This window comes from Eubalaena glacialis, chromosome 20, assembly GCF_028564815.1.
Source record: "Eubalaena glacialis isolate mEubGla1 chromosome 20, mEubGla1.1.hap2.+ XY, whole genome shotgun sequence".
Taxonomy (NCBI): Eukaryota; Metazoa; Chordata; class Mammalia; order Artiodactyla; family Balaenidae; genus Eubalaena; species Eubalaena glacialis.
In genome coordinates, this window is record NC_083735.1 from 32003992 (window position 1) to 32019671 (window position 15680).

Here is a 15680-nt window from a genome sequence, read left to right on the forward strand (position 1 = left end):
CTCAATAGGGAAAGGAGAGTCTACTCAATTAATGCTGTTGGGAGAACTGCATAACCACATGCAGAAGAATGCAATTGGACCTCTATCTTACACCACTCAGAAAAATGAACTTGAAATGGATTAAAGACTCAAACATAAGACATGAAACAGTAAAACTCCTAGAAGGAAACATAGGGAAAGAGCTCCTTGACATTTATCTTGGCAGCAGCAATTTCCTGAATGTGACACCAAAAGCAGAAGCAACAAAAGCAAAAATAAGTGAGACTACATCAAACTAAAAAGCTACTGCATAGCAAAAGAAACAAGTAATAAAATAAAAAGAAACCTACAGAAGGGGAGAATATTTGAAAATCATATATGTGATAAGGCATTCATATCCAAAGCATATAGAGAACTCTTACACTCCATAACAACAACAACAATAAAGATTCGAAAATGCACAAAGGATCTGAATAGACATTTTCCATAGAAGACATGCAAATGACTAATAAGTACATGAAAAGGTGCTCAACATTATGAATTACCAGGAAAATCAAAATCAAAATCACAGTGAGACATCACGTCATACCTTTTACTTTTGCTATTATCAAAAAGATAAAAGATAATAAGTGTTGACAAGGATGTTGAGAAAAGGGAAAACTTGTACACTGTTAAGGGGAATGTGAATAGGTGCAGCCACTATGGAAAACAGTATGGAGATTCCTCAAAATCTTAAAATAGAACTACCACATGATGCAGCAAACCCACTTCTGGATACACATCAAAAGAAATTGAAATAAGGATCTCAAAGAGATATCTGCACTTCCATGTTCATTGCAGCTTTATTCACAATATCCAAAATATATAAACAATTTAAGTCTTCAGCAATGGATGACTGTAAATAAAATATATATGTATAACAGAATATTATTCAGCCATGAAAAGAAGGAATTCCTGCCATTTGAGACAGCCTGGATGAATCTTGATGGCATTATAAGTGAAATAAATCAGATCAAGAAAGGCAAATGTTGTATGATATCACTTATATGTGGAATCCAAAAAGCCAGATTCAGAGAAAGAGAGTAATGTGGTGGTTATCATGGGCTCCAAGTAGTGGAAATAGGGAGATATTGGTTGAAGGGTACAAACTTCCAGTTATAATATTAGCAAGTTCTGTGAATCTAACATACAGCATGGTGATTACAGCTAAGAATACTGTGTCATATACTTGAAAGTTGCAAAGAGAGTAAATCTTTAAAGTTTTCACCACAAAAAGGAAATGGTAATTATGTGACAGGATGGAGGTGTTAGCTAATGCAATGGTGAGAATCATTTTTGCAATGTTTAAATGTATCATAGCAACAATTTTTACACTTTAAACTTACACAGTGTTATATGTCAATTATATCTCAATAACATTGGTGGGGGGAGATTCCCAAGGGAGAAAGACACCAGCAACATAGTGGTGTAGGAAGCACTAGAAGAAAGCCCTCTCACAAATACACTGATTCAGCAACAATTCATAAATAAATTCCCTTTGTGATGAACCTGAAAATAAATGAAAGTCTCATCTTCTCTGGGAGAAAGCAAAACCACTGGAGTCAGTAGGGAGATTCAGGAACCCTCTTGCCAGAAACCTGCCCTAGTGCAGTGCTTACAAGCAGGAAGCTCTCAGCTTCACCCAGAAGAGAGAAGGAATTTGTTTGCAGGTCCAGCACCCATATATTTCCAAGGAGGCTTTCCATAGATCTGGAATTTGCTTTTCAAGTTCTGGGAGTTCTGATGGGTCTGGACAATCTAGCTGCAAGGGGGACAACAAGGACAGCATCTTGGCATATTTGACACCAAGGGTACTCCCCACTGCTCACCAAAGGGTGAGTGGATGAATAATCCCAGCTCTCAATTTCCCCCTTGAAAGGGAAAGAGTAGATCCATTTGTCCAGAGCCCCAAGTACCACTTGTACAAACTGAATGGAAAAATGCACTAGAGGGGTTCAACAACAGACTAGATCAAGCAGAAGAAAGCATCAACAAACCCGAATACAGGTCATTGAAAATTATGTAGTAAGAAGAGCAAAGAAGACAAAAGAATGAAAGCAAGTGAAGAAAGCTTAAGGGACTTATGGGACACCACCAAAGGCACTAATATATACATTATGGGGGTTCTGGAAGAAGAATAGAGAAGGAAAGGATCAGAAAGTATATTCAAAGAAATAAAGGCTTAACATTTTCCAAAGTGGAGAAAGGAAGTAGATGTTCAGAACAAGGAAGGCCGAAGAAATTCAAATAAGTTGAACCCAAAGAAATCCATACCAAGACGCATTACAATCAAATTCTCAAAATTCAGAGACAAAGAGAGGATATTGTAAGTAGAAAAAAAGTGATTTGTCACATAAAAGGAAACCCCCATAAGACGATGAGTGGATTTTTCATGAGAAACCTTACAGGCCAGAAGGTGGTGGGATGATATACTCAAAGTGCTGAAAGATAAAAACTACCAACAAATAATACTATACAGGGGAAAACTGCCCTTCAATTAAGGAGAGGAGATGGCAGAGTAAAAAGACCCTGAGCTCACCTACTCTCATGAGTACACCAAAATCACAACTATCTGAGAACAACCATTGATGAAAAAGACCAGAACCTACCAGAAAAGATCTTCTACACCTAAAGACATAAAGAAGAAACCACAACAAGATGGGTAGGAGGGGAAGACTCCTGATATAATCAAATCCCATACCCCTGGGTGGGCAATCCACAAACTGAAGAATAATTAGAGTGCAGAGGTTCTCCCACAGGAGTGAGAGTTCTGAGCCCCACACTGGGGTCCCCAGCCAGGGGTCCTACACCAGGAAGACCAGCCCCCACAGCATTTGGCTCTGAAGACCAGTGGGGCTTAATTTCAGAAATCCCAAAGGACTGGCAGAAATAGAGCCTTCACTCTTAAAGAGCATACAGAGAAGCTCACACACATCAGGACACAGGGCAAGAGCACTAATTTGATAGGAGCCTGGGAGAGATCTACCTGCTGGTCTTGGATAGTCTCCCAGACAGCCAGGGGTGGCTACAGATCATCCTGGGGACATAGACACTGGCAGCAGGCATATTTGGGAGCATACTACCGTGTGGACACTGCTGCTGGTAGCCACCATCTTGGGATACTCCGTTTATCTCATTCGTGCCAAAACCTGGCCCCATCAAACACCTGTAGGCAACCAGTGCTGGGATGCCTCAGGCCAAACAACTAACTGGGTGGGAACACAGCCCCATCTATCAGCAGACAGGCTACCGAAAGATTCCCGAATCCACAGCAACTCTAGACAGGCCACTAGACATGGCCCTGCCTATAAGAGGGCCAAGACCAAGCTCCACACACCGGTGGGCAGGCACTGGCCCTGCCTTCCAGGAAACCTGCACTAGTCTCTAGACCAGTCTCACCCACCAGAGGGCAGACACCAAACACAAGAAAACCACAATCCCACAGCCTGTGGATACAGCCTGTGCATGGCAGGCCAGACTCTACCCTGGGACCAGCTGTGCCATGGCGCTGCCCACTAGCAGCCCAACAACAAGCTGCAAGACACCCCAGATGCCACACCCAACTGTATCAGAAATCGACCACCCCCACCAGCAATCTGACACCAGCTCTGGGAACTGTGGGTCCTGAAGCCAGACTCCAGGACCTAACTCTGCCTGCTGGTAATCCAGCACATTAACCCCAGGGCATGGCTTCACCCACCAATGGGGGAAAACATCCCTGGAGTGTTCTGGACCCTGACTCTGTCCACCAGCGATCCAGCGCTACATCCAGAGCTCCCTGGGGTCCTGCAGTCAGCCGCCTTGTAACCCGGCCCTACCACCCAGCAGCTGAGTGCCTTCACAAAAGGCAGGGCCTGGCAATCAACCAGACCAGGGGCCAGCCAAGCCTACCACACCAACCACATCGTCAGTCCACCAGAAAAGAAGGGCCCACACAGTTCTCTTAGGGCAAATCCATAAAGCATATGGCTTGGGTATCAAGAGGGGTGTGCACTGCTAAGACACATAAGACATCTCCTACAGAAGTCCACTTTTCCAAGGTCAAGAAATGTAACTAACCTACCACATAGACAAAAATACAATAGCAACTTAAACAAAATGAGGCAGCAGAGGAACATATTTCAGATGAAGGAGCAAGATAAAACCCCAGAAGAAGAACTAAGTGAAGTGAAGATAGGCAACCTACCCAAGAAAGAGTTCAGAGTAATGATTGTAAAGATGATAAAAGAACTTGGGATGGGAATGGATGTACAGAGCGAGAAGTCAGAAGTTTTTAACAAAGAGTTAGAAAATATAAAGAACAACCAAAGAGAGATGAAGAATACAATTGAAATGATGGGCTTCTCTGGTGGTGGAGTGGTTAAGAATCTGCCTGTCAATGCAGGGGACATGGGTTCGAGCCCTGGCCCTGGAAGATCCCATGTGCTGCGGAGCAACTAAGCCCGTGCACCACAACTACTGAGCCTGCACTCTAGAGCCTGCAAGCCACAACTACTGAAGCCCGTGCACCTAGAGCCCGTGCTCTGCAACAAGAGAAACCATCACAATGAGAAGCCCGCGCGCCGCAATGAAGAGTAGTCCCCACGCGCCACAACTAAAGAAAGCCCGCAGGCAGCAACGAAGATCTAACACAGCCAAAAATAAAATAAATTAATTAAAAAAAATAACTGAAATGAAAAATACACTAGCAGGAATCAATAGTAGAATAAATGAGGCAGAATAACAAATAAGTGAGCTGGAAGACAGAGTAGTGGAAATCACTTGTGCTGAAAAGAAAAAAGAATGAAAAGAAATGAGGACAGTTTAAGAGACCTCTGAGACAACATCAAGCACATAATATTCGCAGTATAGGGGTCCCAGAAGGAGAACAGAGAGAGAAAGGACCTGAGAAAATACTTGAAGAAATTATAGCCAAAAACTTCTCTAACATAAGAAAGGAAACATTCACTCAAGTCCAGGAAGCACAGAGAGTCACATACAAGAGAAACCCAAGGAGCAGCACGCTGAGACACATATTAATCAAACTGCCAAAAATTAAAGACATAGAAAAAAGCAACATATTAAAAGCAACAAATAACATAGAAGGGAACCCCCATAAGGCTATCAGCTGATTTTTCAGCAGAAACTGCAGGCCAGAAGGTAGTGGCTCAATATATTTAAAGTGATGAAATGGAAAAACCTACAAAGAAGAATACTCTACCCAGAAAGGCTCTCATTTAGATTTGATGGAGAGATCAAAAGGTTTACAGACAAGCAAAAGGTAAAAGAGTTCAGCACCACCAAACCCGCTTTACAAAAAATGTTAAAGGAAATTCTCTAGGCGACAAAGAGAAGGCCACAACTAGAAACAAGAAAATTGCAAAATGAAAAACCTCACTGGTAAGGTAAAGGTATAGTAAAGGTAGGAAATCATCCACACACAAAGCTAGTATGGAAGTTAAAAGACAAAAGTAGTAAACTCATTTATATCCACAATAAGCAGTTAAGGGATACACAAAACAATTAGATATAAAATATAATATCAAAAGAATTCAGAGAAATCAGTAATTTCAAGGGGAGGAAAATACAAATACAGGATTTAAAAAATGTGTTTGAAATAAAGACATCAGCAACTTGAAACAATCACGAATATATATAGACTGTTATACAAAAATCTCACAGTAACCACGAACCAACAATCGACATTAGATATACAGAAAAAAGAAAAAGGAATCCAAACATAACACAAAGATAGTCAACAAATCACAAGAGAACAAAAGAAGAAGAAAGGACCAAAAAGACTGAGAAAGACAAACCCACAACAATTAACAAATGGCAATATGAACATACATATCGATAATTACCTTAAAGGAAAAGGAATAAATGCTCCAACCAAAAGATACACAGTGGTTGAATGGATACAAAAACAAGACCCAGTATTGTGAAGGCACAAAAACAGACACATAGAACAGTATAGAGAGCCCAGAAATAAACCCATGCACCTATGGTCTACAATAAAGGAGACAAAAATATACAACAGAGAAAAGACAGTCTCTTCAATAACAAATGGTGCTAGGAAAACTGGACAGCTACCCGTGAAAGAATGAGATTAAAACATTTTCTCACACCAGATACAAAAATAAACTCAAAATGGATTAAAGACCTACATGTAAGACCAGATACCAAAAAACTCCTAGAGGAAAACATGGGCAGAACACTATTTGATATAAATCACAGGAATATTTTTTTTGGATTCATCTCCTAAAACAAAGGAGATAAAAGCAAACATAAACAAATGGGACCTAATTAAACTTAAAAGATTTTGCACAGCAAAGGAAACCATAAACAGAATGAAAACACAACCTACAGACTGGGAGAAAACATTTGCAAATGATACGACAGATAACGGGTTAATATCCTACATATATAAGAAGCTCAGACAACTCAACATTAAAGCAAACAAACAAACAAACAACCCGATTAAAAAATGGGCAGAAGAACTGAATAGAAATTTTCCCAAAAAAGAAATGCAGATGGCCATCAAGTGCATGAAAAGATGGTCAACATTGCTAATCACGAGGGAAATGCAAATCAAAACCACAGTATCACCTCACACTGGTCAGAATGGCTATCATCAAAAAGAAAATGAATAACAACTGTTGGGGAGGATGTGAAGAAAAGGGAACCATCGTACACTATTGGTGGGACTGTACATTGGGGTAGCCACTGCGGGAAACAGTACGGAGGTCTTAAAAAACTAAAAGTAGAACTACCATATGACCCAGCATTTCCACTCCTGGATATATATCCAAAAAAAAAACCCCACAAAAACATTAATTCAAAAAGACACATGCCTCCCAATATTCATAGAAGCACTATTTACAATTGTCGAAGCAACCAAAGTGTCCATCAACAGATGAATGGATAAAGAAGATGTGGTGTACGAGTACACACACACACACACACACACACACATAATGGAATACTACTCAAACATAAAAAAGAATGAAGTTTTGCCATCTGCAACAACTTGGATGCACTTGGAGGTCACTGTTAACTGAAATAAGTCAGAGAAAGACAAATACTGTATGATATCACTTTTATGTGGAATCTAAAAAATATATCAAAGTAGTGAATATAACAAAAAAGAAGCAGACTCACAGATACAGAAAACAAACTAGTGGTTACCAGGGGGACAGGCAAGGGGAGAGGGTCAATATAGGGGTAGGAGGTGAAGAGGTATAAATTAGGTATAAAATAAGCTACAAGGATATATTGTATCATGTGGGGAATATAGCCAATATTTTATGATAACTATAAAAGTAGTATAAACTTAAAAAGTGTGAATTGCTATATTGTACACCTGTAACATATAATATTACTGTATATCAACTATACTTCAATTAAAACATTAAGGAGAGAGAAAATCTCTCCAGACAAACAAAGCTGAAGAAGTTCATGATCACTAGACTTGCCTTATATGAAGTGCTGAAGTGAGTGACATCAGCACTGTGTTGGCATAAGGGATCCTTCCTTTTTGTCCCCCCGCTTAAAAAAAATCCACATATATTTACTACCTATGAATTCCATTTTAGATGCTCATGAAAGCACAGAGGATGGGAGGAAATAGTTCCCAAACTTCAAGAAATTAAAGATTTAGATCTAACTATACAAAATATGATGATAAAATGGTAATTGCTAATGGGCTTCAGAGTAAGGAAATTATGCAATGAAGCTTTAAAAAATATGTAGCTGGATTATTTTAAAGAAATTTTAAAAGAGGTAGGTACTATATATCAAATAAATTGGTTTTTGTTTTCTACAAATTTGTATTGTGTTAAAATACACATAACAAAGTTTACCATCTTAATTATTTTTAAGTGTTCAGTTCAGTGGTTCATTGTACATTCACATTGTTGTGCAACCATCACTGCCATCCATCTCCATAACTCTTTTTATCTTCTAAAATGGAAACTTTATACCTATTGAATAACAACTCTCCATTCTTCCCTTCCCCAAGCCCCAGCTACCACCATTCTACTTTCTGTATCTGTGATATTGATTACTAAGTACCTCATTTCAGTGGAATCATACAGCATTTGTCTTTTTGTAACTGGCTTAGTTCATTTAGCATAATGTCCTCAAGGTTCCTCCATGTTGTACTTCGTTGCAAAATTTCCATCCTTTTTAAGACTAAATAATATTCCATTGTTTATATACACCGCAGTTTGCTTTATCCATTCATCCATTGATGGACATTTGGGTTGCTTCCAAGTTTTAGCTATTGTGAATAATGCTGCTATGAACATGAGTGCATAAATATCTCTTCCAGACACTGCCTTCAATTCTTTTGCGTATACCCAGAAGAGCAATTGCTGGGTCATATGGTAATTCTATTTTTAATAATCTGAGGAATCGCCATACACAGAATAGTGGTGATGCCATTTTACATTCCCACCCACAGTGCACAACCGTTGCAATTTTTCCACATCCTCACCAACATTTGTTGTGTTGTTTTTTTTGACAGCAGCCATCTTAATGGGTGTCAGGTGGTATCTCATAGTTTTGATGTGCATTTCCCTAATGATTAGTGATGTTGAGCTTCTTTTCATATGCTTGTTGGCCATCTGCATGTCTTCTTTAGAGAAATATCTATTCACGTCATTTGCCTGTTTTTGAATTGGGCTGTTTGTTTTCTGTTGCTGAGCTTTAGGAGTTTTCTATATATTCTGGATATTAATTTCTTATCAGATGTACGATTTGCAAATATTTTCTCTCAGTGGAACTACAAAACAGCCAGAAAGCATTTAATGAGATGGCATCTGGTAAGTCCTTATATTTGGGGTCAGATAATTCTTTCTTATAGGGGCTGTTTTGTGCATGGTAGGATATTTAGTAGCAACTCGGACTTCCACTCTCTAGAAGCCAGCATCAGTTCCACCCCAGCTGTGAAAACCACAAAGGCCTGCAGGCATTGTGTCTGGAAGGAAAAGGCCATGAATGCTGCTAAAAATGCTAAAGTGCACAGGATCCCACACCCCTCACAGCAAGAACTGCCTGGCCTAAGATATCCACAGTGCTCAGGTGGAGAAACCCTGACGTAACTATTCGTTTTGCACTCACATTGCTTTATGTGTCAAAACAAAAAGAGCAATGTTCTCCTGGCATCAGCAAGATGACTCCTTAGGAGATAACATTCCTTTCTCAATCCTGTAAGGGTTCACGATGAACCACTACATGTCTTCTACACGCAGATCTGGACTATGTATACTGTCAGTATGTTACTTTCATGTATAACCCTTTGTCTTGAAAACATATATAACTGTGCCTTGACCTCTAATGGGCAGAACAGTTCTCAGAGCTTTTTGGAAGACTATCTCCTGGGTTATAATCCTCAGATTGGCTTGAATAAAATTCTCTATTTCTTTCTTAGGTTGACTATTACTTAATTTTTTTGTCAATATAATCTTCCAAGAAGCTGTATTTCCACTTGAGGTCTCGCCCTTGTGCAAATAAGGATTCCTTATAAATTCAGAAGTGTTTTCTCAGAATTAAGAAAACTTTACTTCCTTTAACACTAATATACATTAGGGCTACAAATAGGATACACTTATTTTAAAATTACACTTACATTTTTGTTTTATAGCATTAAATAACAGAGCTTGGAATCATCAGAATTTAGGAACTAAGAAGAAAATTGTGGTCATTACCTCCTCCAATTAATTGTCTGCACTGTCTGGTAAACGACCGACATCGTCCTTTATAGCACAAGGAGTCGCCCGAATCACAACTCTGCCCATCACGTGCATAAGTGTCGGGCACACAGTGTGCGTTATTCCCATCACAGAATTCTAGAAAATCACATTCATCAACTGGTTGCCTACAAGGTGTATTCACTGGTTTTATCTGGAAGAGAAAAGAAACATAAGAAAAAATTACATATAAATGATACCCAAGTTTTCTTTCTCTTCAGGCTTGAAGTTTCCATCCATTTTTTCTAAGTTGCTAAGAGCAATGAGGAAATTGTCTTCTTGTTAACTACTTAAGCATTGCACAGACATTTAGGTGATTGAATCTGTTGTGCGTAAAGGAGTGGGTATTGCTTGTGAGAGATATGAGAAACTAAAAAATAAGCAGACGACCATAATTATAAAAAAGAAAGAAAGTAGAGCTAAGTAATTACTATAAAAATTACTTTCAACCCACTAAGGGTATGCTCACATGGGCAGACTCTGGTTTCTCCATATGCCATCCTTAAAGCAGAAATCAGCAACCATTTACAAAACAATAAATATGCCTCATAAACATTTAGAAAAAAGTTTGCAGGACACACAAGAGAAGGTTTGTTTCATGTACCACATTGAAAACAACTGTAAAAAATAACTTGTCCAATTATATATCTCTGACCTCTTCAGTGCTTACTGTTAGCTCATAGCTTCCAGGGTTCCCTTTATTTATATCTGCTTTTGAAAACAAACATATAAATACCATGACTGCAAACCCTTTCCTCAACCCAAGTCCCAATTCCTCATGGCTATCATCACTATCGTACACAAACTAAGTCAAATTTGTTCTGGCTTCAAAGGTCCTAGAGACCCAGATTATATAACATTCACTGCCCCGCCTCTGAAAGAGGGTTTCTAGATAGTTTTCTCATTTACAACAAGTATCTGCTACCTGAAGCAAACCTGACACAAGTTCTCCAAGAGATGGGTGGGAAGACAAAACAATACTTGTGTTACCCAAGCTTATAGAGTTAGCATTCAAATCAAAACAAATAATCAAAATTGTTTTTAAAAGAAAATACATATAATGAGAAAGTATTAATATTTGTTTCTTCAGAATATACTTCCTTTTACAAATGTGTATAAATGGCAATCTTCCTTTTATTCTAATTTATTTTACCATTAAAACTTTATTTTTTACAGCTGTTTAAGGATCACAGAAAATATGAGGAGAAAGTACAGAGATTTCCCATATAACCCCTGCCCTACACATGCAAAGCATGTATTACTAGAGTGGTACTTTGTTGCAACTGATGAACTTACACTGACACATCATAATCATTCAAAATCCATGGTTTATATTAAAGTTCACTCTTGGTGTTTTACATTCTACAGGTTTAGACAAATGTATAACGACATGTATCTATTGTTGTGGTATCATACAGAGTATTCGCACTACGCTAATAATCCTTCACGCTCTTCCTATTCATCTCCCCCTCAGTCCCTGGCAACCACTGATCTTTTCACTGTCTCCATATTTCTGCCTTTTCCAGAATGTCATATAGTTGGAATCATACAGTATATAGCCTTATTAGAGTGGCTTCTTTCACCCAACTTCTTTTTCAATACTTAAATACCCAGATCCTCAAATGCCCTTTGAACCAAGCTTTATCACTGTACTTGCTCTTCCATTAAAGGGGGTTTATTTTCCTTTCCACGGCTCTCTAATTCCCAAACGACCCTAAAACATTAAACCTTCTGGCTCCTTGTTCCACATTATTTTCTCCTAAAATATTTTTATTTTGTTTTTTCTTGTAGTTTTTAATTTACTTTTATTCTTGCCAAGACTATCAGTCTGCATATGTAATGTATAATTCATGTACAGGGCTGTGTCCCTTTACACAACTGAACCAGGGATGAGTGAGTTAATTTACTGCTTCTGACCATCATATTAGCCTTAACAGCATAGTAAAAAAATTACTGTGTATATCAGAAAAATCATAGTCTGGGCTATGTCCCTTTCCATAATTGGGCCCAGGAACTAATTAGAATCATAAATACTATCCCAGTCTCAACAGCAGTTGTTCAGGTATCCTTGTGGACATGTGAATCTTGTTTGTGCAGCAGAAAAATATTTCCCTTTGGCACACCGATGACACTACATAACTATACTAGTTGTATTTGACAGGTTGGTTAATTTTTTTTTAACATCTTTATTAGAATATAATTGCTCTACAATGTTGTGTTAGTTTCTGCTGTATAACAAAGTGAATCAGCTATACATATACATATATCCCCCTATCCCCACCCTCTTGCCTCTCCCTCCCACCCTCCCTATCCCACCCCTCCAGGTGGTCACAAAGCACCGAGCTGATCTCCCTATGCTATGCAGCTGCTTCCCACTAGCTACCTATTTTACATTTGGTAGTGTATATATGTCAATGCCACTCTCTCACTTCATCCCAGCTTACCCTTCCCCCTCCCCACATCCTCAAGTCCACTCTCTACGTCTGCGTCTTTATTCCTGTCCTGCCCCTAGATTCATCAGAAACTTTTTTGGTTTTTTTAGATTCCATATATATATGTTAGCATACAGTATTTGTTTTTCTCTTTCTGACTTACTTCACTCTGTATGACAAACTCTAGGTCCATCCACCTCACTACAAATAACTCAATTTCGTTTCTTTTTATGGCTGAGTAATATTCCATTGTATATATGTGCCACTTTTTTATCCATTCATCTGTTGATGGACACTTAGGTTGCTTCCATATCCTGGCTATTGTAAATAGTGCTGCAATGAAGGTTGTGGTGCATGACTCTTTTTGAATTATGGTTTTCTCAGGGTATATGCCCAGGAGTGGGATTGCTGGGTTATATGGTAGTTCTACTTTTAGTTTTTAAGGACCCTCCATACTGTTCTCCATAGTGGCTGTATCAATTTACATTCCCACCAAGAGTGCAAGAGGGTTCCCTTTTCTCCACACCTTCTCCAGCATTTATTGTTTGTAGATTTTTTGATGATGGCCATTCTGACCCGTGTGAAGTGATACCTCATTGTAGTTTTGATTTGCATTTCTCTAATGATTAGTGATGTTGAGCATCTTTTCATGTGTCTGTTGGCAATCTGTATATCTTCTTTGGAGAAATGTCTATTTAGGTCTTCTGCCCATTTTTGGATTGGGTTGTCTGTTTTTTTGATATTGAGCTGCATGAGCTGCTTGTATATTTTGGAGATTAATCCATTGTCAGTTGCTCCATTTGTAAATATTTTCTCCCATTCTGAGGGTTGTCTTTTGGTCTTGTTTATGGTTTCCTTTGCTGGGCAAAAGCTTTTAGGTTTCATAAGGTCCCATTTGTTTATTTTTGTTTTTATTTCCCTTTCTCTAGGAGGTGGGTCAAAAAGGATCTTGCTGTGATTTATGTCATAGAGTGTTCTGCCTACGTTTTCCTCTAAGAGTTTGATGGTGTCTGGCCTTACATTTTAGGTCTTTAATCCACTTTGAGTTTATTTTTGTGTATGGTGTTAGGGAGTGTTCTAATGTCATTCTTTTACATGTAGCTGTCCAGTTTTCCCAGCACCACTTATTGAAGAGGCTGTCTTTTCTCCATTTTATATTCTTGCCTCCTTTATGAGAAATAAGGTGACCATATTGCGTGGGTTTATCTCTGGGCTTTCTATCCTGTTCCATTGATCTATATTTCTGTTTTTGTGCCAGTACCATACTGTCTTGATCACTGTAGCTTTCTGGTATAATCTGAAGACCAAGAGCCTGATTCCTCCAGCTCCATTTTTCTTTCTCAAGATTGCTTTGGCTATTCGGGATCTTTTTTGTTTCCATACAAATTGTGAAATTTTTTGTTCTAGTTCTGTGAAAAATGCCATTGGTAGTTTGATAGGGATTGCACTGAATCCATAGATTGCTTTGGGTAGCATAGTCATTTTCACAATATTGATTCTTCCAATCCAAGAACATGGTATATCTCTCCATCTGTTTGTATCATCTTTAATTTCTTTCATCAGTGTCTTATAGTTTTCTGCATACAGCTCTTTTGTCTCCCTAGGTAGGTTATTCCTAGGTATTTTATTCTCTTTGTTGCAGTGGTACATGGGAGTGTTTCCTTAATTGCTCTTGCAGATTTTTCATCATTAGTGTACAGGAATGCAAGAGATTTCTGTGCATTAATTTTGTATCCTGCTACTCTACCAAATTCATTGATTAGCTCTAATAGTTTTCTGGTAGCATCTTTAGGATTCTCTATGTATAGTATCATGCCATCTTCAAACAGTGACAGTTTTACTCCTTTTCCAATTTGGATTCCTTTTATTTTTTTTCTTCTCTGATTGCCAAGGCTAGGACTTCTAAAACTACGTTGAATAAAAGCGGCAAAAGTGAACATCCTTTTCTTGTTCCTGATTGTAGATGAAATGCTTTCAGTTTTTCACAGTTGAAAATGATGTTGGCTCTGGGTTTGTCATATATGGCCTTTATTATGTTGAGGTAGGTTCCCTCTATGGCTTTCTGGAGAGTTTTTTATCATAAATGGGTGTCGAATTTTTTCAGAAGCTTTTTCTGCGACTATTGAGATTATCATATGGTTTTTATCCTTTTACATATATTGAAGAATCCTTGTATTCCTGGGATAAACTCCACTTGATCATGGTGTATGATCCTTTTAATGTGCTACTGGATTCTGTTTGCTGGTATTTTGTTGAGGATTTTTGCATCTATGTTCATCAGTGATATTGGCCTGTAGTTTTCTTTCTTTGTGACATCTTTGTCTGGTTTTGGTATCAGGGTGATGGTGGCCTCATAGAATGAGTTTGGCAGTGTTCCTCCCTCTGCTATATTTTGGAAGTGTTTGAGAAGGATAGGTGTTAGCTCTTCTCTAAATGTTTGATAGAATTCACCAGAGAAGCCATCTGGTCCTGGGCTTTTGTTTGTTGGAAGATTTTTAATCACAGTCTCAATTTCAGTGCTTGTGATTGGTCTGTTTATATTTTCCATTTCTTCCTGGTTCAGTCTCTGAAGGTTATGCTTTTCTAAGAATTTGTCCATTTCTTCCAGGTTGTCCATTTTATTGGCATACAGTTGTTTCTAGTATCTCTCGTGATCCTTTGTATTTCTGCAGTGTCAGTTGTTACTACTTTTTCATTTCTAATTCTGTTGATTTGAGTCTTCTCCCTTTTTTTCTTGATGAGTCTGGCTAATGGTTTATCAATTTTGTTTATCTTCTCAAAAAACCAGCTTTTAGTTGTATTGATCTCTGCTATCGTTTCCTTCATTTCTTTTTCATTTATTTCTGACCTGATCTTTATGATTTCTTTCCTTCTGCTAACTTTGGGGTTTTTTTTTTTTGTTGTTCTCCTTTCTCTAATTGCTTTAGGTGTAAGGTTAGATTGTTTATTTGAGATTTTTCTTCTTGAGGTAGGATTGTATTACTATAAACTTCTATCTTAGAACTGCTTTTGCTGCATACCATAGGCTTTGGTTCATCGTGTTTTCATTGTCATTTGTTTGTAGGTATTTTTTGATTTCCTTTTTGATTTCTTCACTGATCTCTTGGTTATTTAGTAGCATATTGTTTAGCCTCCATGTGTTTGTATTTTTTACAGATTTTTTCCTGTAGTTGATATCTAGTCTCATAGTGTTGTGGTTGCAAAAGATATTTGATACAATTTCAATTTTCTTAAATTTACCAAGGCTTGATTTGTGACCCAAGATATGATCTATCCTGGAGAACGTTCCATGAGCACTTGAGAAGAAAGTGTATTCTGTTGTTTTGGGATGGAATGTCCTATACATATCAATTAACTCCATCTTGTTTAATGTGTCATTTAAAATTTGTGTTTCCTTATTTATTTTCATTTTGGATGATCTGTCCATTGGTGAAAGTGGGGTGTTAATGTCCCCTACTATTATTGTGTTACTGTCGATTTCCCCTTTTATGGCTGTTAG

The 15680-nt window shown here is 38.1% G+C and overlaps 1 protein-coding gene across 1 annotated transcript in view; it reads right to left on the reverse strand.

Moving 5' to 3' along the window:
• Positions 1 to 15680, reverse strand: part of LOC133081386 (disintegrin and metalloproteinase domain-containing protein 5-like) — a 159307-nt gene that overhangs the window by 62975 nt on the left and 80652 nt on the right. Inside the window, exon 14 of the mRNA XM_061177481.1 lies at positions 9708 to 9903. Within this exon, the coding sequence (XP_061033464.1) occupies positions 9708 to 9903 (196 nt within the window). The remainder of the gene's footprint in view (positions 1 to 9707; positions 9904 to 15680) is intronic.